This window comes from Notolepis coatsorum, assembly GCF_963971535.1.
Source record: "Notolepis coatsorum genome assembly, chromosome: 1".
In the NCBI taxonomy this organism is placed as follows: Eukaryota; Metazoa; Chordata; class Actinopteri; order Aulopiformes; family Paralepididae; genus Notolepis; species Notolepis coatsorum.
Window position 1 is genome coordinate 283732209 of NC_140165.1, and position 24298 is coordinate 283756506.

A 24298-nucleotide genomic window follows, 5' to 3' on the forward strand; every position below is an offset into this window, starting at 1 on the left:
TACTACTGGGAGATACATGTTTAATACTGCTGGGGAGATACATTTTTAATACTGCTGGAGAGATACATGTTTAATACTGCTGGGGACATACCTGTTTAATACTACTGGAGAGATACCTTTTTAATACTGCTGGGGAGATACCTGTTTAATACTGATGGGGAGATACCTTTTTAATACTGCTGGGGAGATACCTGTTTAATACTACTGGAGAGATACCTTTTTAATACTGCTGGGGAGATACATGTTTAATACAGCTGTGGAGATACCTGTTTAATACTGCTGGAGAAATACCTGTTTAATACAGCCGGGGATACCTGTTTAATTGTTTAATTATTTGTCCGGCAGTGTGGCTACATGAGTAGAGCTCCGGACAAATTTTGTCTGTCAATGATTTCACCTGTGTCTTGAGCTGTGTAGTCAAGCGAGGAGAGCTGGTCACTGTGATCCATCGCTCATTGCACGTTCCAACTCGCTGATGGTTTTCCCGTGGTTTATTTTCAGCAGTAATGGTTCGGTAATACTCTCCAGCTCTGTGCGCACTGCATGTATTTCAGCTCTCAAGTTAGTTGCGAGTCAATTCTACCACAAATATCCTCCTTCAACAAGTTCAGCATAGACTGTAAGGCCAGACCAGGCTGCAGAAACAAATTAGTGGGGGGGCTTAAACTGTTCTCGGGGGGGCACAATGGTTTTTCAACACAGGTTCCCTTTTATACGTTTCAGCTGGGACAGCGGCGCTGTGGCTTGCTTGGCGCTGCCCACAGTGCTGAACTAAACAGCAGAGAGGAAATTGAAAAATCTAATTTCTCTTTAAGAACATTCACTTATACAAAAACAGACTGAACGGATATATAACAGACCTGCTGGGGCATCGGACTGAGAGCAGGGGACACAAACAGGCTGGATAAGATGGTCAGGAAGGCCAGTAGCGTGTTTGGGGTGGAGCTGGACTCTAGCGAGGGTGGCGGAGAGGAGGAACCTTGCTAAGCTCCAGGCCATCAGGGAAAACCCCTCCCACCCACTATACACAGACTTGGATGACAGGAGGAGCATGTTCTTGTTCAGTGCCAGGCTCGCGTCTATACTTTCTACAACGGAGCTCGGTTTCCGGGTTCCTCCGATTGGCCACGACGCCCACGTGACCTCCGCTAGCACGGCCCCTTCCTGCCGCGCGCCGCGCTCGCCAGCTTCCTAGCGCCAAGCTCCTGCCGCGCCGAGCTTTGTCATTGAAGTGGGTGGTGGCAGCATAACGTAAGGTTATGTATATAACCAAGTTCTATTAATTATGGTGACGCTCAGCATCATTCTGCACGCACTTCACTTCGTGCACGAGCACTGAATAAAAAATTCCACAATGTACCTTTACATCCCAACATTCGTCTGGCCACACCCCTATCCGCTTACCTTCATAAGCAGGTGTGTGGTCACCTACTCGCCTCCTTCCCAAACTTTCACCACAAGGCGAGATCAAGGGCCGCAGCGGCGTCCTGATGCTGAGCGTCACCATAATTCATAGAACTTGGTTATATACATAACCTTACATTCTATTTCATTATGGCTGCCGCTCAGCATCATTCTGCACAAGAGGAGCTGAGCGGGAGCCAAAGCTCGACAAATGTACCCCGCTGAGGCCCCCCACAACCATCAGACCGGGGAGGACCGAGCCCCCCGACCCTCCCTAATGGAGGATACCCTCCCTATTGGAGAACGGGAGGGAGACGGATCCGACCGTGCGAAGAGGAACTCAAGCAACTCAACGCACAGGGTGAGCAGACCGTGGCTTGACCCCACGACTACGCACACGCACAACCCGCATGCCACCAGGGAACGAACGGAAGGAACAACCCTCGTTACTGCCCCCAGAATCACGGGGTTAAGAGCAAACCCAACCCCGTGGCAAGGCCGTAGCAGCGGAGCGCGAAGGAAGACCCCGACCCACTGAAGGGACTGGATCCCCTGGAAAAAGGGGGCCCGGAGAGGTCAATGATGCCAGGCATCAAGACCCCACCAGGCGGTCACTTAGTGACACCGCCCCCCACATCGCCAGCGTATTCAGATAGAGCCCCTCCAAGAGCGGGCCCTTACCCCCCAATAGTACACCGCCTGGCACACTGACCCTGCAGAACAGGCAGTCAGCATGGCCGTAAAGCACTCAAAAAGGTTAACCAACGGAAGCAGGCAGCGCACCGGGGAAAACCAGGCAGCAGGCTGTAGACCTGAGCCTGGAGTACTGCGGACGAGACAGGCGCCAAAGGAGTCAACTGAAAACAGCCCCCCCGGCGGAAGGGGCGTATGCTGGCGTTGTTGAGCACCATGACAAAGCCTCCATTAAAAAAAAACCACCCAGAGGGGTCGAGGCAGAGAAGGCTGACACGATTGGCAGACGTCATGAACGTGCAGGGGCACACTCAACCGGGTAACCCGGGAGTTGACTCTGCTCCAACACACCAGGGAATCAACCACCCTCTCGGTACACAGACGGTGGTTGTTCCTATAACCCCTCAATAAAAAACTCCAAAACACACCTGCGGGTATACACCAGCTATACCGCAGTACAAGTGTTTCAGTTTCCAAAAAAGGGTTATCCCAGGCCTACGGTTTCAACGAAACATTACTTCGGACTGGGCCCGGCGGCTCGGGAAGCACACAGGGTTACCAGAGGAGGTCCAGAAGACCACCCCAACAGCCCCCTCTTCGCCATGCGTGAGAGGAGCGAAAGAAGGAGAACCAGTCCCTTATAATAGTGCCAGGTACAAAGTGTACCCAACAAAGGGTCTCCATAACGCCTAACCCTGTGACACCCGGGCCGACCCGGCATTTTTCCCCCTGAAAAAAGCCCAAGTCCCTCAGGGTACCAGAACAGCAGATCTGTATCCCCGGCGGACAACGGGTTAACTGACCTGGACCAGCGTGACCAGAACCAGTCCCGTGCCCTAACCACGCTGACATGCCTACTCCAGGAGAAGGGGCAGATATGCGTGTTGATCTAAAACATGAAAAGAGGGCGCCACCCAGACGGTCCAGTTTACACCGCGCTCGGTGGCCCACCCCAAGGGCGTGAGACCCCTCTACCTATGTTCTGATCTATTCCGTTAACATCCCCCAGATATGAACGAGAATCTGTCGAGACCCAGTAACAGGCTCTCGGAAGAGGAAAAAATCCCCCATCCCAGTTGCTTTATAAAAACGCTGTTTTAATAACAAGTAACAAAGGCGTACCAGCCACCCGCATGATTCTTATCAGAAACACCCCGAGCCAGCACTATGTATGCATCGGGACCCAAAACATATCAATGGACAGTCTAACTCCTCAGAGAGACTTCCCACGTGAGCCATAGATTGAAAAGCCACGGTAACATTGAGTCATGTGACCAACCGACTCAAGTTACGTGTATATTGAGCGTAGTAGAACATTAAGTTCCTATGCTCTACCCCGACACTTGACAACAACAGACCCTACATACGGGTCTAAACTCACGGAAGTCATCGTCCAATAGCAACGTGCCTAGTGACGTGTGCTATGACGGGGGGAAACCCAAGACTCAAACGCCTGTGATGGGTGCAGTCTGGGAAACCCCCCCCCCCCCCCCCTCCCTGTCAAGCCGCCTAACAGCTTGGCCCTGACTGAACGAAAAGAGAGGCCAATAAACCCCCTGACCAATCAGAAGAGGGAAGGAGGGGTTTATCCGGCACCCCCTCACAAGCCCAACCCTTGCATACAACAACAATAGCCATATGATACCTTTAGTAGCAATGCCAATGAATAGCGCAAGCTAATACAATGCACGCTAACCACAGACACATCTGTGAACAGGGTTTATAGCAAGACCAAGTTGTGTGTGTGTGTGAATCCTACACCCGCATCCATGTTGTAACACAGAAAAACATTGATAGAGAGAGAGAACGGCTGAGCCGTGGTACGTTTTCATACGAGCATTACTGCAAACCCAACACAATAGGGTTGCAGCTCAATATCAATGTGTAAGCAACAGAGCACACAACTAACCTCTACCTTTATGTGGAGATTCAGGTCGAGGCAGAAAAAAACCTTTTTCAACCGAGTGTAGGCTGCAGGCCTTGCTTAAGCTCTAACATGAATGTAGCCTTCCTATCAACCCATACTAGCGAAAGATTCACACGTTGCAACCCCATCATATGTTTGGTGAATAAACACACAGTTTGTTAACAAAAAATACAGTCCCCCTTTAGAGGGGACTCTTTATTTTCGAACAAAATCATAGCGGGGCCGGGAAGGGAAACAGGGGGGACCACAGAGGGAAAAAGTCACTGGGTCTTACGACGCCTGCCACGAGCCGCTCGGGATTTGCCACCCCGGGGAGCCCCGGAGGGACGGTAAACGATCGGCGGCTGGTCTCGACGATCCCTACCGTCACCTCCGGGCGTAGATGGGCCGGCTGCAGTAGCGGAGGCGCCCTCTCTCCTCCTGGCCTTCTTCGCTGAAGGTCCAGCAGTGGCGGTGGTGGCAGCGGCGGCCACGGCGGTGGAACCTCGACGACGCGGCAGCCGTCTGACTCCACCGGCAACATCGGGCGGGGGGAAATGAGGCTGGAGCACGGAGCGTTCCTCCTGCATCTCCCTGCAGGTTGAGGTCATCAGCTGCAGTGCCGTCCCGAATAGTCCAGCATCGGAGAGGGGTGCCATCAGAAGTGGAGTCCTCTTCTTCTCCGGCACACGCGCCTGCTCCAGCCAAAGGTGGAGCTGGATCAGAGTGGCCAGGGCGCGCACTTTCCCAGCGGCTATAGCCTGCGGCTGAGTCAGATGCAGGATGGCTCCTGCCGACTGGGCGAGCTGATCATGCTGTAAATCAGTCAGCTCCGTGCCGCCCGTCAATATCCCGGACATGAATCTCGCCAGCTGCGCGATGTTAGACACGGCAGCTAGAGATTGTGTTCCGGTGATAAATGACTGGTCGCTCCAATATGCCAACCGCCTCGCCGATTTCCCTTGGGGAACCGGCTTCCGTAACGGCTCCCACACCACCTCCGGACAAAGTAGCGCCGCCATCGGCCTATCAAGCCGTGGCACGCCCTCCTTCATGCCGTTGACCAAACCCGCCACCCGCGTGACTTGCACGTAGGCAGGAGTAAGGCCTATGATGTGGGAGTCCACCTGGCCCTAACGGACATAGGCCGCCATTGAGGGGAAAAATGGGTAGACAACGTCCACCCCTCTCACCGGGCGACGTTGCCATAGATCAGTGGTTCCCAAAGTCGGGGTCGCGACCCAAAGGTGGGCCGCGAGCAGCCACGGGAGGGCCGCGAGATGATTTCCAAAAAATAAAATAATTTTTTTTGTCAGGCCACTGAACTTAGAAGCAGGCCAGGACAGTTTTTTTTTTTTTTTTTTTTAACTTTATTTTTTTAGCGTTTATCGCTTGACCGACAGTTGCAGGGTGAAACGGGAGAGAGAGCAGGGGGAGACATTCGGCAAATGACGGCGAGTCCGGGAATCGAACTCGGAGTCAACCAGATCCGTGACGCAGCACGGAGTCCCGCGACGCAGCGCGGTAACATGGTGTGCTACTGGAGCACCCCAGGACAGTGTTTCTAGTTGTATTCTAAAATTCTATTCTATTGTATTCTAAAATGTGACTATATGGTTTTATATTAACTTAATAAATAAACAAAAACGAAAAATCTACTTATTTCAACGAACATTTCAAACTAAATAACAGATTATGCACATAAAACGCTGAAAACAACCGAAGCAACAATAGTATTTTAATGAGGCTATTATTATTATCATTATTATTTTGCAACAAGTTAGCCCTCTCATAAATAGCACATATAAATGAATAACTAACTTGAACTAACTTAATAGGATTGAAGTGATATTTGGCTTAAAAAATCGGCCGCCTGAAAAAAAAAAAAAAAAAAACCTGACGATGTGCATTGGGCCGCGGCTCTCTGACGCCTTATTTTCTGGGTCCCGGCCTGAAAAGTTTGGGAACCCCTGCCATAGATGACCTATGAGATCATCAGGGACAGGAACAGGCAGTGGCTGCGGCAGCGGCACGCCGTTTGCGACTGCCGCCGCCGCCATGAGCTCGGGAAACAAAGCACGCAGTTCCCCCTGCATACTTTCCTCCTCCGAACCCGCGTCCCTCACATACAGCAGAACACTGGTCAAGGAGCCACATTCTGATGTGGCTGATAGCAGGGCATCCCGCCGCCGAGTCGGAGGTTCTAACCCAACATCTGCGGGCGGGGAACCCCAAGGAGACATCTCCCCCCCCTCCAGTGTTACCTGGACAGGCAGGGGACACGTCGCCACCGGGCCTTCAAACAAGAACCCGTCCGCCTCTATCATGTAGTCCTCTGTCTCCATCGGGCATGTAGAGACCGACGCATCCTCATCTGGCTCCAGCAACTCACCAAAACCAGGCTGTTCGCGTCTGCAAGCCACCATCTTGCAACGGGAGCGAGCCGACGCAAAAAGTTTGCGTCTCAAATCCCCTGCAACCAAAGGAGTCGGCCGCCCAACAGCGGACGACTCCCCGGAAGCAGAGGAACCAGAGCCGGAACCAGGCCATCGCACAGGAGACGGCACTGGTGCACCAGCTCCTTGGAGAGGCAAACTACCCATCGGACGCCTACCGGGCGTGGCTGCCGACCACGAGAGAGGCCTCAACCCCGCTCCAAGACGCACGACAGAGGCGGCAATGGAGAACCGCTGGTGAAGAGTGGCGTTGCGAGCGACATTATGACTTAGCTTTTTTCTTTCGAATATATGAGAGAAGAAAAAAACAAGAAAAAATCTCAACTTTCTTCAGCTAACAACCTCGTCAAGTGTGGGATCTACCGAAGGCACTTCCTTGTGGTGAAAGTGAAGAAGGAGGCGAGTAGGTGACCACACACCTGCTTATGAAGGTAAGCGGATAGGGGTGTGGCCAGACGAATGTTGGGATGTAAAGGTACATTGTGGAATTTTTTATTCAGTGCTCGTGCAGAATGATGCTGAGCGGCAGCCATAATGAAATAGAACAGCGTTCAGCCTGATCTAATGCGCCGAGCTCTGTCATTGAAGTGGGTGGTGGCAGCATAACAGCGTTCAGCCTGATGTAATGCGCCGAGCTCTGTCATTGAAGTGGGTGGTGGCAGCATAACAGCGTTCAGCCTGATGTAATGCGCCGAGCTCTGTCATTGAAGTGGGTGGTGGCAGCATAACAGCGTTCAGCCTGATGTAAAGTAGCGATTTTATTGTGTTTGTCATGACAAACCAATTACATAATCCAACATATGTGTAAAGAAACAACATATTCCAGTTAACGGTATATATATTTTTTTTAATAGTTTATGCATTCGCAAATATGAGAGCCTGTCATTGAAGTGGGTGGTGTTAGCAGCCAGCGTTCACCCTGATGTAAAGTAGCGATTTCCATTTCATTGAGGAAGCTGGGAGCGCGGCGCGGCGCGGCAGGAGCTTGGCGAGCGCAACGCGGCGCGCGGCAGGAAGGGGGCGTGCTAGCGGAGGTCACGTGGGGGGCGTCGTGGCCAATCGGAGGAACCCGGAAACCGAGCTCCGTTGTAGAAAGTATAGACGCGCCAGGCTCACACTACCTAAATGCAGCACTGAATGGCACAGGAAGTCCTTCATTCCGACAGCCATCAGACTATACAATGCATCACTGTGCCTCACTGCATCACTGAGCACAGAGTGACAGTTACCATCTTCCTGGACTCTTACTTTTTAAACAGCACTGTGCAATATTACACCTACTGTAGACTTCAGTATATTTTTACTGTATTTATTTACTGTATCTTTTATTCTATTTTTATTCTATTTCATTTTATTCTATTCTTAGGCCATTTGTTTTGTTATTCTTATTCGTGACTTGTTCTGTCTAAATGTTTAATGTTGAGTGATTTGCAGTGTCAAATTTCCCTCAGGATAATACATTTCTATTCTATTCTATATCTTTGAAAAGTCTCCATTTATTCAACACTTCTGAATTCACTGACAAACTGAACTGAACTGACAAAAATAAGGTGCATAAAAAAGCAAACAAAATTCCTCCACAGGCTACTCACCATCATTAGTAGAGTGGCAAGCGGCGTTTGGGGACAGAGTGAAATCTTCTTAAAACACTGTCCCTCCACTCATTCCTGAACTTTTTTGTTAAGTCCTTCTCAAATGCCAACTGAATTAAATTGGCCTTGCGTCGATGAAGCATACTAAGGCGATGTTCTGTAAAGACGTTCTTGAGGATTCTCAAGAATTCTCACAGAGTGCCGTGCTAGCTTCAGTAGTGTTGTTGTTGACATCAGTGCCCACTAGGGCTACGCCCGACGCGTCTATGCCAAATACAAAGCAGTTCGGTTTCCGGGTTCCTCTGATTGGCCACTAAGCCCACGTGACCGCGCGCTAGCACGCCCCCCTTATCGCCCGCTGCCACGCTGTGAAGCGGAAGAGCCAGCGAGGCGACACGAGGCGGTGGTTTCAGCAGCAGCGGCCGTCTTCTTCCGAGGCGGCTCGTTCTTATTAATCCCTAATGTCATGTATGTTGTGTATGTCATAAATGTCGATATGAATTGAAAATGGGGGACCCTGATGTAAACAAGACAAAAGTATTTCTCTGGTCTGCATCCCCTTAACAATTGTGTGTATTGCGCCCAGTAGCGGCTCGTGGGACTGTATTCGGGAGAGGCGCATGCGCATGGCCGATTTTTTTATCATAATTTGTGCAATACCACATTTTCCCACGCAGTGGCGCCATTTCTCCATGTAAATGACAACACACTGTGTTAACTATGTGCTCTAGTCTGGTCTAGAGAGCCTCTAGACTTAAATATGTATTGTACAGAGCGAATTAAAGAAATACAAATAAAAAACTATACATAATATAAACCTCACTGTTACTCTGTATATATGTATATTGACTGAACATTCCTTTACTTACTCCTTACTTTTTTTTTTACTTACTTCATTAAGAAACTACAGGACAAGTGTCACAGAATAAGCTGAGAAAGTTTCCATCAGGTCCTGTAAGTGTTGTTGTTGTCATCAGGTCCTGTAAGTGTTGTTGTTGTCATCAGGTCCTGTAAGTGTTGTTGTTGTTGTTGTTGCCATCAGGTCCTGTAAGTGTTGTTGTTGTCATCAGGTCCTGTAAGTGTTGTTGTTGTTGTCATCAGGTCCTGTAAGTGTTGTTGTTGTTATGATCTCAGGTTGATGTGGTCCAAGTTGTTTCAATGTGAGCTTTTCTTGCTGTGTCCGTTTTTCAAATGGTGTTGATTTGATGGATCTAACTATAAATCGAAATGAAAATACTCAGTCAGTCCTTGAAAGTTGAAAGTAAACCGAAACCATGAGGCAGGCAAGTCTTTTTTCTCTATGTGAACTAACTGGTGATGACTGCTGACAACGTGAACACAGTGGAGGGGGGCGTGAGCACAGAGTGCTTGCTTAGAGCGCCTGGAAGCTGGGAACGAGGTTACTGGAACAGCAACCATCCAGCCACCCAAAGCCCGCCTCCCCAGATCATTTTTATGACCATTGATAGGGTAAAATATATTTACTAGCTTCATTACGATTGGCCGCTTGCCAATCAATCAATGCGCCAATGCGTTTTGTAGAGCACGCCGGATGCCTAAATATTAAAGGCAACCAACTTGTGTCTAGCCACGCCCAACTTGCGTCTAGCCACGCCCCCGCGGCGACGCGGCAGCATTATGTAGCAGTAATCCCCCCTTTTTTGCCATCTACAACTAGCTCAACTGGCAGCGCTGCCTTGCTGTGGATCCTGCAGTCCGTTGGTGACAAGTTTGATTCCCCTCAATTTTTTTTTGTTTTTGTTTTTTTAACGTGCATTCTTTCGCCGGTTAAGTTTAGGCATGTTAACTTTAAGCATTGTTTCGGAGTTGGTTAAGGTTAAGGTTAGGCATTGTTTCGGAGTTGGTTAAGGTTAGAAGGGTTAAGTTTAGGCGCTGTTAAGGAGCTGGTTAAGGTTAGAGTTTGTCTTAGAGAATGGCAATATTCTTTCAGAGTTGGTTATGGTTAAGGTTAAGGTTAGGCATTGTTTCGGAGTTGGTTAAGGTTAGAAGGGTTAAGTTTAGGCGCTGTTACGGAGCTGGTTAAGGTTAGAGTTTGTCTTAGAGAATGGCAATAGACAGCCTATTTCCGCGCTGCAGCGCGAGGCAATAGACAGCCTATTTCCGCGCTGTAGCTCTCTCGTGCTGCCGCGGTCACATGGGCGTAGTGGCCAATCAGAGAAACGCTAAACACAAGTTGGTTGCCGAAAATATTCACGCGCCCCGGATTCGGAGGTAGTTATTAATAGACTGACGTCACTGACATCAATCACAAACGGGGATAAATAGCATGCAAAAAACAATGATTTATACTTGCTATATTAACGTTATTGTGCATTTTAATAGTAATTATTATTCATTTTAAACATGTTTAGTTTATTTTTAGGGCTTCAAGCCTTCAAAATATCTAAAATAAAAAAAACTCAAGTTCTTCTTCTCATTGCTCTAAACCAGAGGGGGCGGCGCCCTAGCGCCCCCTACTGGCGGCCGCCACTGATTGCGCCGTACTGTATTGTACCCATTCTGCAATCTGTTAAATAAAGTTTTCATTCATTCATTCATTCATTCATTTCTCCCCCACTACTCCCAAAAGTAACACTAAATACACTGCACACGACACTCGAGGCTGCATCTCTCCTCTATCAAAGAGGTTGCGTTCAGGAATCGACGTTGTGATATCCTACGGATCTTCCTCTCTAAAAGCCCCACGCAATACAGCATGTCTTGAATGTTCAGGCAGGAATTCACCACAAGAAAATGTGTTGCTAATCTTTGTTCAGTACAATATGTTTGGAAAAATAAGCTACATCTGGAATGAATAAAGTGATTTTTTTTTAACTGTCAATGGTACCAGCGTCTTTTTCTCCAGTAGCGCGACTAATATCAGTTACATCATCCAAGGTATTGTTACTCAATGTTTGTGAGCGTGGTTTGGAGATATTCACAGTAATTGTTAATTCAGTAAAGTAGTCAGATCTACTCTTTATTGAAGGTGCTGATATGATATGATTCTACGATTAATACTACAAATGTAATGGTCCTCAATGAGTATAACAATTACACAAAACATTAGCTTTATATCAGCCTTTCTGAAAGAAGAAATGGTTTCTTTATACATAGTCCTATATATATAATTTGAAATAAAAAAATACCATGTTCCTTAGTCCTGTATTATGATCAAACAATTACACAAAAATGCATCCTATATAGACTCATATGCCAAAACATTCAGAAATACCCAAATGATGCGAGTTTGTTTTTTTATGACATGCACAACTACAAGCTTTTAAGAACACTGACATAACCGCTGAATATCACTGAAATCCAAGTTAATGTATATCTTAGAAGTTCTTTGTTTCATCGTACAAACAGCCAAAGCTGTCATGTATGTTGTGTATGTCATAAATGTCGATATGAATTGAAAATGGGGGACCCTGATGTAAACAAGACAAACGTCTTTCTCTGGTCTGCATCCCCTTAACAATTGCGTGTATTGCGCCAAAGGGAACACAGTTTCTTGAGTCTGGCGTTGTTGTACTTTATCTATTTAGTGTTACTTTTGGGAGTAGTGGGGGAGAAATGAATGAATGAAAACTTTATTTAACAGATTGCAGAATGGGTACAATACAGTACGGCGCAATACACACAATTGTTAAGGGGATGCAGACCAGAGAAAGACTTTCGTCTTGTTTACATCAGGGTCCCCCATTTTCAATTCATATCGACATTTATGACATACACAACATACATGACATTAGGGATTAATAAGAACGAACCGCCTCAGAAGAAGACGGCCGCTGCTGCTGAAACCACCGCCTCGCGTTGCCTCGCTGGCTCTTCCGCTTCACAGCGCGGCAGCGGGCGATAAGGGGGGCGTGCTGTGGGCTTAGTGGCCAATCAGAGGAACCCGGAAAACCGAACTGCGTTGTATTTGGCATAGACGCGTCCCCGTCTAAGGATTTGGATAGTCGACTTTGATTGGCCAAAAAAATTATAATAATAATAAAAAAATATTCACCAGGGCGGGCACAGCTGACTCAGTGGGCGGGCCCGGCCTCCAAATGCCCGCCCATGCCGCCGGGTCTGTGTAAGGCCACTAAATCAGAGGTGTTAGCCATGTCCATGCTAGCAGCTGGCTTGTGCGGTGAGGGTGGCTGGGCAGTCAGTTGGGAGGTTTTGTACACGTCTGCTGCCGGACTTCGGTTTAACGGAAGACATGGCCGATTTAAAGTGTAGAAATGTATGTCCAACTAGTAAATAAATATACGTGAGTTGTCCAATGTCCAATAAAACATATTAAAAGACTATTTATCATTAAAATTTGTCACAAAACTATAGAGCGGCGGAAAGCACATCTTAAATGCTCTGTGTCAAATTCCACCCCCAATTGAGCACCAGTTTTAGAATAATATGGGATGTGAATATGCAACAGAGTAGCCGTCCCTGACGAGGAGGGTTCCCCTATAGTGGACCTATAGAAGTTTTCCATGACGTGGGAGACCCGCGGGTTTGAATCCAGGCATGTTAGCCATTCAAACGTTACCCCCTTTACTTTTAGTTGAAGAAGAGGACCCCGAGTACTGGAGGTCTCAGGCCCAGAAGACGCTGCAGACGGCCCTCGACAGGCAACTCAACACCAATGTAGCCAAGAACATAATGCTGTTCCTGGGAGACGGTGAGGTCCAAAACACAAAACCACTTACTTATCTCTAACATCTCTGTACATTAATATTACATTAGATATAAATACACTGTGTAGTATATCACGCATTTATATCTCTGTTCAATAATAATTCTAACTCGCTCACTGTGTACAGAACTTGTCATATCTGTAGATGGATATAGTGGTATGTGAAATGGAATGCTGCAGCCACCTAAACCTGTGATTCTACCTCTGTATCTGATATCATTTTTTCATGATTTTTTTTTTTTTTTTTTTACCACCTCTATGACTGGCAATGTCACTAACTCACTCACTCGCTTGTTCCTTTGTTCAGCCATTCACTCACACTCTGTCCCTAGTAGCGAATCACAGGCATGGCACTTCATCTAAGACCAGTTCAATATGCGCAAGAATGTTTCGCATCGATGACACTTGTGTCCTTGTTCTTTTCATATTCTTTCTTGTCTTTTGTACATTCTCTTCCAACCGTTGCGTTGAAGTGTTGTTGACAGCAATGCAATTTCCCACTCCGCCTGCGGGGATAATACAGTTTTCTCTCTCAAAAAAAATTAAATAAAGAAACACACACACACACACACACAGGTATTGGGGTCGGTACACTTTAATTCAGAAGTTTCTTCTGTGACTCATATATAGAAAAACTTTTTTTCAATAGAGAGGGCTGGACTGTCCAACCTATTGAGAAGTAATTGAGAATGAATACTTCATCACTAAAGAATCACAGGACAGCTGTAGACGGCAATTTCCGGTTTTACATTTTGAATTGATTGAATCGAAAGTGAGTGCGCACACAAACACAGGAAAATAATAAAGGCAATACACAGCTTTGGTTCATTGAGTAGGTGGCATAGCCTCTCAGCATAATTTAGAATCTGGAGTTAGCTGCCGACCCATTTCTATACTGTGGTTTGCACACTACATACTAATACATTATTAAAAAGACAAACATTTGTAATGGATGTTTTTTTTTTTTTTTTTTTTTAATTATTACTGCATCCCAGATGATATGAATTATAGATAAAGTGTGTGTGTGTGTTGTGTGTTGTGTGTTGTGTGTGTGTGTGTGTGTGTGTGTGTGTGTGTGTGTGTGTGTGTGTGTGTGTGTGTGTGTGTGTGTGTGTGTGTGTGTGTGTGTGTGTGTGTGTGTGTGTGTGTGTGTGAGCGTGTGTGTGTGTGTGTGCGCGTGTGCGCGTGTGTGTGTGTGTCAGGTATGGGTGTTTCCACCATTACGGCTGCTCGCATCCTGAAGGGCCAACTCCAGAATCAGACAGGAGAGGAGACCGTTATGACCATGGACACCTTCCCCTATGTGGGCCTGGCTAAGGTACAGACACACAGACACATGAATATATGTATACCTTAATACCTATTGCTGCAGGCAAATGAAAACCGTGTTTGACAGATAATCATCTTGGCAGATGATGTCACTGAACCACCGGCCACAACATCACATACTCTTTTCTGATCAACCCCCAAACATTACACGGTTGTCATGTGACAGCAGCTAAATGCCCTTTCACGCACTATTTCTGTATGTATATGTACACACACACACACACACACACACACACACACACACACACACACACACACACACACACACACACACACACACACACACACACACACACACACACACACACACACACACACACACACACACACACACACACACACACAATCATAATCACTTGTTATTGGCCAATGTTGGTATCAGAATTGTACTTCTTGCATGGTTATCTGTGCTAGAACATACAATTCTAGGCACAGGAGAAGGGAGCGGTTTAGAATATTTAATGATAGTATGGGAAGCAAGGTCCAAGGTGGTGAGAGGAGCTCAGAGACAAGGGTCAATGAGTGGAGGAGCGACAGACTGGGTGGTGATGGGTGTGTGTGTGAGGTCCATGATGTTTCAGGCTGGTGAGGGTCCATGATTGAGGTGTAGTCCGGAGAGGTGAGATCCTGGGCATCAGAGAAACAAGTATGGAGCAAAAATTCACTGGGTACAAGAAGACATGATTGCATGAACGCTGAGGTCTGAATAGAGTCCTATACCACGGGAGGTGAAAACAACACTCGGACAAGGAGTGACAGGAGTGCAGGCCTCTTTATCCTGGCTTCTTGATGGTGTGAGGGTTCTCAGGTGTGTAGGCCGCGCCCAGGAAGACAGTGGTTGTGGGGTGGAGACAGGAAGGACCATGTATGGGCCTGGGAACCTTCTGACACACACAGGGGAGAGAGAATCCCTGGCTGTGGCTGTAACACTAACAGGACAACACACAGGGTATGCAACATAATGCAAAGACAGCACATCGACAGACGTTAGACTGTGCAATGCACATGATACAGTACAACACATAGGCTATGTACTGTGCTATGAGAAAATAAGAAATATTTGCACTTGGTTTGCATATAAATGTCTCAGGCTCAGTCTTTAGTGGCCCTTAATGTATTCAGTCAGGAGCCTTTGTTCAGTAGGCGGCAGGCCTCGGGGGGGAAGCTGTCACGGTCGTGGGAGGCTCGGGTGCATATGGCCTTCTATCGCCTGCAGAGGAGAGTTTTGTGAAGAGGTGGTGACCAGGGTGGGTCGAGTCAGAGGCAATCTTTGCCAGTCTTCCTCTTGGCTCTAGTAAAGTGCACAACTGCTAAGGTGGCAGCCAGTGGTCTCCTCGCTGCGGCCTGGCTCCTCCTGAGCTCTTTCAGCGAGACTTGTCGTTCTTGATTTTGATCACAGTCTTCTTGGGGAGGCAGCTCTCCTCACAGAATGACATACATAGATGACAGTGTATTCATCCAAGTCAGGAGCACACACCTCTCAAGGCCTCCCAGTCAGGAGACTGAAAACTGTCCTCTAACTCTCCCACTTTCTCGGTTGTCCACCGCCGGCTGATGGATCTGTTCGGCTTGGCCTGCTTTCGCCTCCGTCTGTAGGTTAGAACCAGAAAGACCTGTATGGTCTGAGCTGTGAGGCACGGGGAATGGAGCGGAATACATTTCCCTGATTGGGCATCTGATTTAACCGTTTGTTAAACCCCTACGCTCGGCATCTTCTGGCCACCTGAGGCCCACTCCTATTCAGGCAAAGCGAAGCAGGCTATTCTCTGTCCTTGCTCCACGATGGTGGAACAAACTTCCCACCACAGTCAGGATAGCTGAAACCTGCCCAATTTTCCACCGTCGACTGAAAACACGCTTCTTCAATCAATATAAAAGAAAATTTGAAAATTTTACTTTACACTTGCTACTATGTTTATACGACTATCTACTATACTATGCTACCATACCTATACTACTACCTATTATGCTAATATGTCTATACTACTATGCACTCAGGTTCAACTTGTAAGTCGCTTTGGATAAAAGCATCAGCTAAATTACTACATGTAAATGTACTTGGGCAGGTCAGACCTCATTCTTGCATTCTTGGTTGAAATCCCCCATGAGAAAAATCCCAGTGCAAGGTTATGAATCTGGTCAGCAAGAGTCGCTTGCACACAACCCATATTCAAATCCATACATGACTATAAACTCTCATGCTCTCACGTTTGGTGTATCCGTGAACTGACGCCAACATACTGCTGAATCTACTCGCATAATGTCTTGATTCCAGACCTACAGTATAGACTTCCAGATCCCGGACAGTGCAGCCACGGCCACAGCCTACCTGTGTGGGGTGAAGACCAACCTCAACACCATAGGGGTGAGCGCTGCCGCGCGCAACGGCATTTGCAAGACCCAGAAAGGCAACGAGGTCACCTCCATCTTGAAATGGGCCAAAGATGCTGGTAAGTGTGATTAAAAAGCTAAAATATTTAACTCGATTAATCGCATGATTGTCTATAGTTAACTCGCAATTAATAGCAAATGAATCGCATTTAATTTTTTTTTACCTTAAACAGATCTTTTTCATGTTCCAAGTTTTAATACTCTTATCAACATGCAAGTCAACAAATGTTTGCTTTATGCAGCCATTTAACACAAAAGGATGACCCCCCCCCCCCCCCCAGTGAACAAGATCAACCACAAGATGTGTTTTCATTTGGTTTTATGTCACCAGTTTTTATGTCAAAAGTGCCATATTTAATAATTTAAAACTGTTAACTACAGGAATTTGATAACATCAGTATCTCCTGCCAACAAAATGGTTTCTGACCTCTTCAAGTAACCCCTCTCCCCCCTCTCCCTGTCGCAGCCTAGTTGTGACTCCTGACGAGGGAAAGTCCTGTGTATAAAACCACACATCAGCGAGACATCACATCACCCCGGAGTGGTCCTTGAGTCATACACGTCTCCTCACAGCCCCGGCAGGAGCGGTATTAACAGGCCCCTGGGGGCCGTCAGCCGCGGGTCAAGGGCTCACTAATCTGCTGCTGATGGAGCCACCTTGACTCCTATCGTGTTCCCCCTGTTATCAATGGCCATAAATATCTCATATAACACACTGAGCACTGCAAGGACCATGACCCCCAGTCCACCACAGCAGACTGTGTGTTGTTTGTGTGTGTGTGTGTGTGTGTGTGTGTGTGTGTGTGTGTGTGTGTGTGTGTGTGTGTGTGTGTGTGTGTGTGTGTGTGTGTGTGTGTGTGATTATCTGTGTTTGTGTGTGTAAGTAGAGTGTGTCTGAGCAGTACATAAAGCTCTTTCAGCAGCATTAAAACTGATGAAGTGCTTGCTGATACAGACACATAAATATACAGACAGTTATCTCAGTGCAGTATCATGTCATAGATCATTTATCACACACACACACACACACACACACACACACACACACACACACACACACACACACACACACACACACACACACACACACACACACACACACACACACACACACACACACACACACACACACACACACACACACACACACACACGGATGGCCGCACACATTAATCAGTGGAAACCACTGCGATTACTTTGATCAGGGACATTTGATGAAAGGCTCAGTCTCATTCCCTCCCTCCATCCCTTTCCTTCCATCCCTCCCTTTTCTTCCTTTCTCCTCAAGGCAAGTCCGTTGGCGTCGTGACAACCACGCGGGTACAGCACGCCACCCCTGCCACCACCTATGCCCACAGCGCCAGCAGGAAGTGGTACAGTGACGCCGACATGCCGGCCTCGGCCAAGAGAGAGGGCTGCACGGATATCTCCTCTCAGCTGCTTAACAACACCGACATAGACGTAAGGCTTCCCACTGTTCACACTCTCGTCCTACTTTATTTTTGTTTTTATTATCGTACTTTTCATTTAAATGTTGGCTGCATTCATATACTTTCTGGAGGAGTTTGACTGCAGATAGAAAGTTCGCTTTTTTGGAACTTTCTTAAGTCATCAGGGCTCAGAACACAGGACTATTTTACACCAATGTATACAAAATGTATAACACAAATCAAGTCTAAGAGTGGTCATTTAGTGGTTAGTCTACATGGCCCTCATTGCCAGACTGTGTTGAAACGAGGACTGCATAGATGTAACCACTAAAACTGCTTATTCCAAATATCTGATTGGTTAGAAGGGGGAGCCTCTCTGTGAAACTTTAGAAGATAATTATCTCTGCACTTCTGCTACGCTGGTCGGTGAAACTCTCTCACGGTAGACTGTGCCTATCTCTGTGTGTCTTCAGGTTATCATCGGTGGTGGTAGGAAATACATGACCCCTAAAGGCACCAAGGACCCAGAGTACCCCAGGGACTTCTCCTCCAGGGGCAAGAGGGCAGACGGACGCAACCTCATCAACGAGTGGCAGAACATGAAAATGGGGAAGGTAGCGCCGCATACGCATAAACCTGTACTGCACACCATAACCGCATAATGTCCTCTTAAACCTGTACTGAACACTGTAACCACTTCTTACACTTCTTAAACTTGGGCTGCATTCGAATCCAAATTACCCCCCATTGTCTTCTCTTTAGTGAGCCCCCCTGACTTACGTAAGTAAACCCTTCCAGTTATCTGCAAGGGAAGACGAATGAAACATGAACCAGTTTAAAAAGAGGTATAAGGACATGATTTTCACCAGGTGCAGGGATGAAGAAGGGATTTGACCACCAGGTGTTTACATAGATTATTGTTTATTGATACAGACAACTATGGGAAATCCATGTGACTGCTTGGAAAGACAGTTGATAGGGGGGAATAGACCCCATCAGGGCCGGCATGGGTTAGCACCCCATTACAGCGGTGGTGCATACTGTAAACAGTGTTGCTGCAACAAATACAGGACAAATACCCCTAGAGTCTGCGAGAGCAGGGGGGGAAGATAACTCACAGGCATATTACAGGGTTACAGACCATGGAATGGATGAGAACTAGAACCATAGAGAACAGCACTATGAGTAAGAAGAATGCATCAAGCAGTGGCGAATATTCATGGTAGTCAATGGAAGCCAAGCTTCCCCAAAAATGTGACCATAAAAAAAAAAAAAAAAAATATATATATATATATATATTGTTTTTTTTATAGTTTACAATAATAAGAAAATCATTATTCTTCATCTTATAATAATCTTCTCCCTCCTGGAGAAATTAACCGAATGAGTGAAACTGTGCCCACTCTCTATAACACTGCAGGCAGCCAGGTACACTTCTCTGGTAGCATTATTTTGATTGACATTGAAGCCATGGATGCCAAAGTGCTTGGCATCCATTTACAATTTATATTTATTATTATTATTAGCCAATACGATTCAAGCTTAATTCAATGGGGTTGGTCTTTGCACATCAAAACGTCCAACCAGCCTGGTGGCCAGGGGGATTCCAGGTCAGATGTGGCTTCAGAAGTTCAGACCAATCAAATCACATTAAAAGCTAAACGTCATCATATAGCCTTTGTTCTACTTCCAGCTAGTAGCTAGCCAGTTGAACAATCAACAACAATGGAAGGTGACGGAGATCTGGAGTATCTGATAGTAAATGATTTCACAAATTTAACAACTATTACAAATTAAAGCAAATGGAAGGCTGACACCACAACTGTGCATTGTTCAGGCAAGAGGGAATAAGGGGGGGGGACAACGTTATTTTAATGTCGACAATTACAAAAAAGAACGGAATGGCTAACTGGTTCAGCTAAGCGAGGGAAATAATTTTGCTGAAGATGTCTTTTGTTTGACAAAGGTGAGTGTTTAATGACAGAGGTATTGACTGTTTTACCAACATGGAAGAGAGAAGGATGTCATTCCTCTACAAATAGGATGGGGTGAGTGACTCCTTTTTTTTGTTGAGCCAACTTCATAAGATGATAATATTGTGTTGTGTTCTCATCTTCGCCGCAAGATGATCATAGTTTGTGTTGTGTTCTCATCTTCATCCGCAAGATGATAATATTGTGTTGTATTCTCATCTTCGCCGCAAGATGATCATAGTTTGTGTTGTGTTCTCATCTTTGCGGCAAGATGATCATAGTTTGTGTTGTGTTCTCATCTTTGCCGCAAGATGATTATTGTTAGCTCGATCGCCAGCTAATGAATATTGCCTGAATGTCAACCATATTTATTCTAGCTAGCTATTAGCTATGCTAATGTTAGCAATCTATTATAGTTCACTGCCATAGCAAGCTAGCTAGAGTTAGCTACCTTCGTAGTAAAAATTATTTAATTTGGCAAAGGGTGGAAAACAGCCAACATGGCTAGATTTGGTAATGGACAGAAGAGCTAACGTTAGTCGACCAAAATCAATCACCGGTGCTAGCTGGCTAACTAGCTAACGTTAGTTAGCTCCTGTCAAAACGAATGGTTTGGTATGACCGTCAAGTTATTTATGTTTGACATTAGCTATTTATGGGTAGAATATTCTGATTCTAGCTCACTAGATCACATTAAACTGTTTCCTTTTTATAGCTTGCTAGCTAATGTTATGTAGCTAATGTTACTTTCCATGCAAACCAAACTTGGCCAAGGGCTAACGTGAGCTAATTACCCCATGCATTAGTATTAGAGTATTATTTTCAGATAACATCACACCATGTCTGAATGAATGAATGACTTTATTTGACTATATAAAATAACATGTGGCAGAAGCACAGTCTGGAAATACTGCCAAGGATGGACAGAAACAAGCTCAGAGCTTATTTCCATTGTGGTCCTTGTAGGGGGGTAGGGGAACGAGATGCTTAGACATGCATCATACAGACATGACATCACAACACATCACATACTGTATACATAACATAGACGCATAAAAACATGTAACAGTGCCTGTATTCGTCATGTATTACGGCATGTATTATCCCTTACAGCTAACTATCTAGCCTTGGTAACTGATTTCAAGACAATGTGAAGAGAATGGGTGGCGCAGCAGACATTGTGCTCGTCACCAAGGCAAGAGACACCGGGTTCGACTCCGGCTGTCGGTGTTGCCTCCGGCTTGGGCCGGCCGTCATACTAACTCAATTGGCAGAGTTAGCGGGTGGAAGTTGATGGGTGGTAATCTGGACGTTGTGGACAGCGACTCCTACAGGTCGGTTGGGGGACGCCTGCACAGCAGAGACAGGAAATGGCGGGGGTAGTGTGAGCCTCCCACACGTTACACCTCGCCGAATGAGATTCTTAGTAATCCCAGGAAAAGACGCGAAAATAGCCCTTTAGTGAAATCCAGTTATCACATTGTAATTTTTCGCCTGATTATCGAATCTTCCTGAAATCAACGCTAGATTATCGTTATTATGTCTCCTCATGCACGCATGAAATGGGGCTTGTAGCGGGGCGCTCCCCCACCGCCACCAACGGTACACACCACACACACAGTCCACACAGACAGCTTCGATCGCGGGGAGAAAAAAATATCAGATCAACGCAAGATTGGATAGTGTCCTTACCTTGTCTCTGATGTAATGCAAATTTTTTTTTCCAATTATCTGATCGCCAAGTACTGGTCGCGGAGGTCCGTCCCACGTTGTCCGGCATTGCATATGAACGAGGGGGGGGGGGGGGGGGGGCTAGTTGATGCATCATTGTAAGCGATTGTCCTGCCGGAGTATTTAAACCCCGCCCGCACGGCTCAGCTCGGCCCAGAAAACAAACTACATAATTTCAAATGGAGTGCAATAGCGGCCGAAGGCGTTAGAGGACGGTATTGACCGTCTGCCAGCTCAGACACATTCAGAACAGTATGCACAGGCTGCCCCGATGAATTATGAATGGCAATAGCGAATAAAAGAAATAACGATTAAAACCCGACTTTTCTCGTGATTGGCACTCAAGCGATGGCGAGTTAACCCGACTTTTCTCGTGACATGCTGGTAGTAGAGGCCTGGCAAGCTGCAGGGGCTCTCTCATACACTGTCTGGGGTTGTCGACTGGGCCAGGTCGTACTGTTACGGTTTGTATGCGACCCCAATAGCACAACACAAGACAGGTATGAGAGTTAGCCAAAAACTGGGCATAATTTATTATATAACTAAAAGCGGCACAGTCCCTTTAAGGGAGAACACAAAAATGAAATATGAAACATTTTCTTAGTCTGGCCTTGTTCAGACTCACCAGAGTAACTGCCGACGGGCAACTCAACTAACAGGGTCCACGGAAAAAGTGTGAGAACGTAGGCATCCTCCTGTGGAAGCATAGGGAGCGACGACAACATCTCACACCAGGAACGACAACATCTCACACAGGAGTCCTCCCGTGGAAGCATAGGGAGCGACTCAACGTCTCATACCAGAGGCGCGACAGTAGGTGGTGGAATACCAAAGGAACGACGTCTTGCACCGGAGACGCGACAAGGAATCCTCCCGTGGAAGCATAGGGAGCAACTCGACGTCTCGCACCGGACACGCGACAGTAGGTGGAAGGTTACCAATGGCACGACGTCTCGCACCAGAGACGCGACAGTAGATGGTAGTTGAAACGGAGGGCTAGGGCCTCCACGGGTTGCGTTTGATAGAGCTGGCGGACACTATGGCGTTGTAACTCCGATTAAAGAATTACACAGAGGCGTGCTGCAGGTATTGGTTGTATTTGGGAACAGAAAGGTGTGTGTGGTTGTCTACAAGGGAATACAATACAGTATACATTAGTAAACACAAAGGAATACAATACAGTATACATTAGTAAACACAGTAGTGGCGCACATAAACATAATGTCATAAACATGTGGTCTATAGCTGCAATAATATTCATTAGCAATACAGTGCAACACTAGCACATCACGCTGAACGAATACACTGGCATAAATCAATTACCCTATCCTGTCAACAACAACATATTAAAGGGCTATTACAGAACAAAGTAGTCTATTAACGGGCTTTCCTACACAGCCGCACCTAAAGGTCTACTTAGACCTTTTGAACTAAACAGGAAAGTCTCAGGGGTCCTCTGTATCCGGGAGACTCGGGAGCTGCACCGGCCGGGACACAGGGCGCAGGTATGTTCTGTCCTTCACCTGGACAGCTGCGGTGCGGATGCGCCCGTCAGTTCCAGGGTACGTCTGAGTTACCTTCCCAACGGGCCAGAGTGCCCGAGGAAGCCGCGGGTCAACGATGAGGGCCACCTGGCCGAACGACTGTTTCTTGCCGTCCTTCCTCCACTTCTGCCTCTCCGGGGCCCTATCTTGGTGTAAGATGGCCCAAAACAGTCTACTCTGGTGGAATAGAATGGGGGCTTGTAGAGGCGCAGGCGACAGGGCGGAAGGGCGGCCATTTTAGGCATGTCGGGCTTTGCTTGCCGCAGATGTCGTTCTCGGCAGGTGTGCTGATGCTTGCGGATTGCTTCTCTTCCACGTAGAACCCAGAATCGGGATTGAAGATCAGCGAATACCCTCTCAGGCCCGGGGTGGAGAAGAGTTTGATCATAATCTTGGATGATCAGCTTTGTCAGGGGGTGATGTGGATCCGAGACGATTGGGTGAATGTCATCCATCTCCAAGTTCTCGGCCCTGTGCGGCCTACCGCCTACTCTGAGGAGACAGGTAGCCTTGTCATACTCTGGAGATAGAGAGCCCAAACGACTGTCTGGGGGAAGAGGTCGGTCAGACTTGAGGGCCTTGATCTCCTCTGGGAATGAGTCCAGCTGGGTTCGTTTAAGCGTTGAGGAAGTCGGCTGCTTCATAAGGCTGATCAGTGGTCTGGGCATCAGCCGCACCGTGAAGGGACCTGACTGTTGCTTGGACGAGATCGTCTTCAACGGCAGGGAGCGGAGGACTGGGAGAGTTCCTAGGTTGAGTTAGTCGAGTACTGGGTTGAGTACTGGGCTGGGTGCTAGGTTGAGTACTAGGTTGAGTACTAGGTTGAGTACTAGGTTGAGTACTAGGCTGAGTACTAGGTTGAGTACTAGGTTGAGTACTAGGCTGGGTGCTAGGTTGAGTACTAGGCTGAGTACTAGGTTGAGTACTAGGTTGAGTACTAGGTTGAGTACTAGGCTGAGTACTAGGTTGAGTACTAGGTTGAGTACTAGGTTGAGTACTAGGCTGGGTGCTAGGTTGAGTACTAGGCTGAGTACTAGGTTGAGTACTGGGCTGAGTACTAGGCTGAGTGCTGGGTTGAGTACTAGGTTGAGTACTAGGTTGAGTACTAGGCTGAGTACTAGGTTGAGTACTAGGTTGAGTACTAGGCTGAGTACTAGGTTGA

At 47.0% G+C, this 24298-nt stretch overlaps 1 protein-coding gene across 1 annotated transcript in view; it reads left to right on the forward strand.

The window, feature by feature from the left end:
* Window positions 1-12611: 12611 nt before the first annotated feature.
* The window catches only part of alp3 (alkaline phosphatase 3), a gene marked incomplete at its 3' end in the record, with an annotated part of 108068 nt that continues 96381 nt past the window's right edge, over window positions 12612-24298 (forward strand). The window contains exons 1-5 of the mRNA XM_084310219.1: window positions 12612-12723; window positions 13941-14056; window positions 16343-16517; window positions 17747-17919; window positions 18362-18502. Coding sequence (XP_084166345.1) covers window positions 12705-12723; window positions 13941-14056; window positions 16343-16517; window positions 17747-17919; window positions 18362-18502 — 624 coding nt within the window. The 5' untranslated portion in view covers window positions 12612-12704. The remainder of the gene's footprint in view (window positions 12724-13940; window positions 14057-16342; window positions 16518-17746; window positions 17920-18361; window positions 18503-24298) is intronic.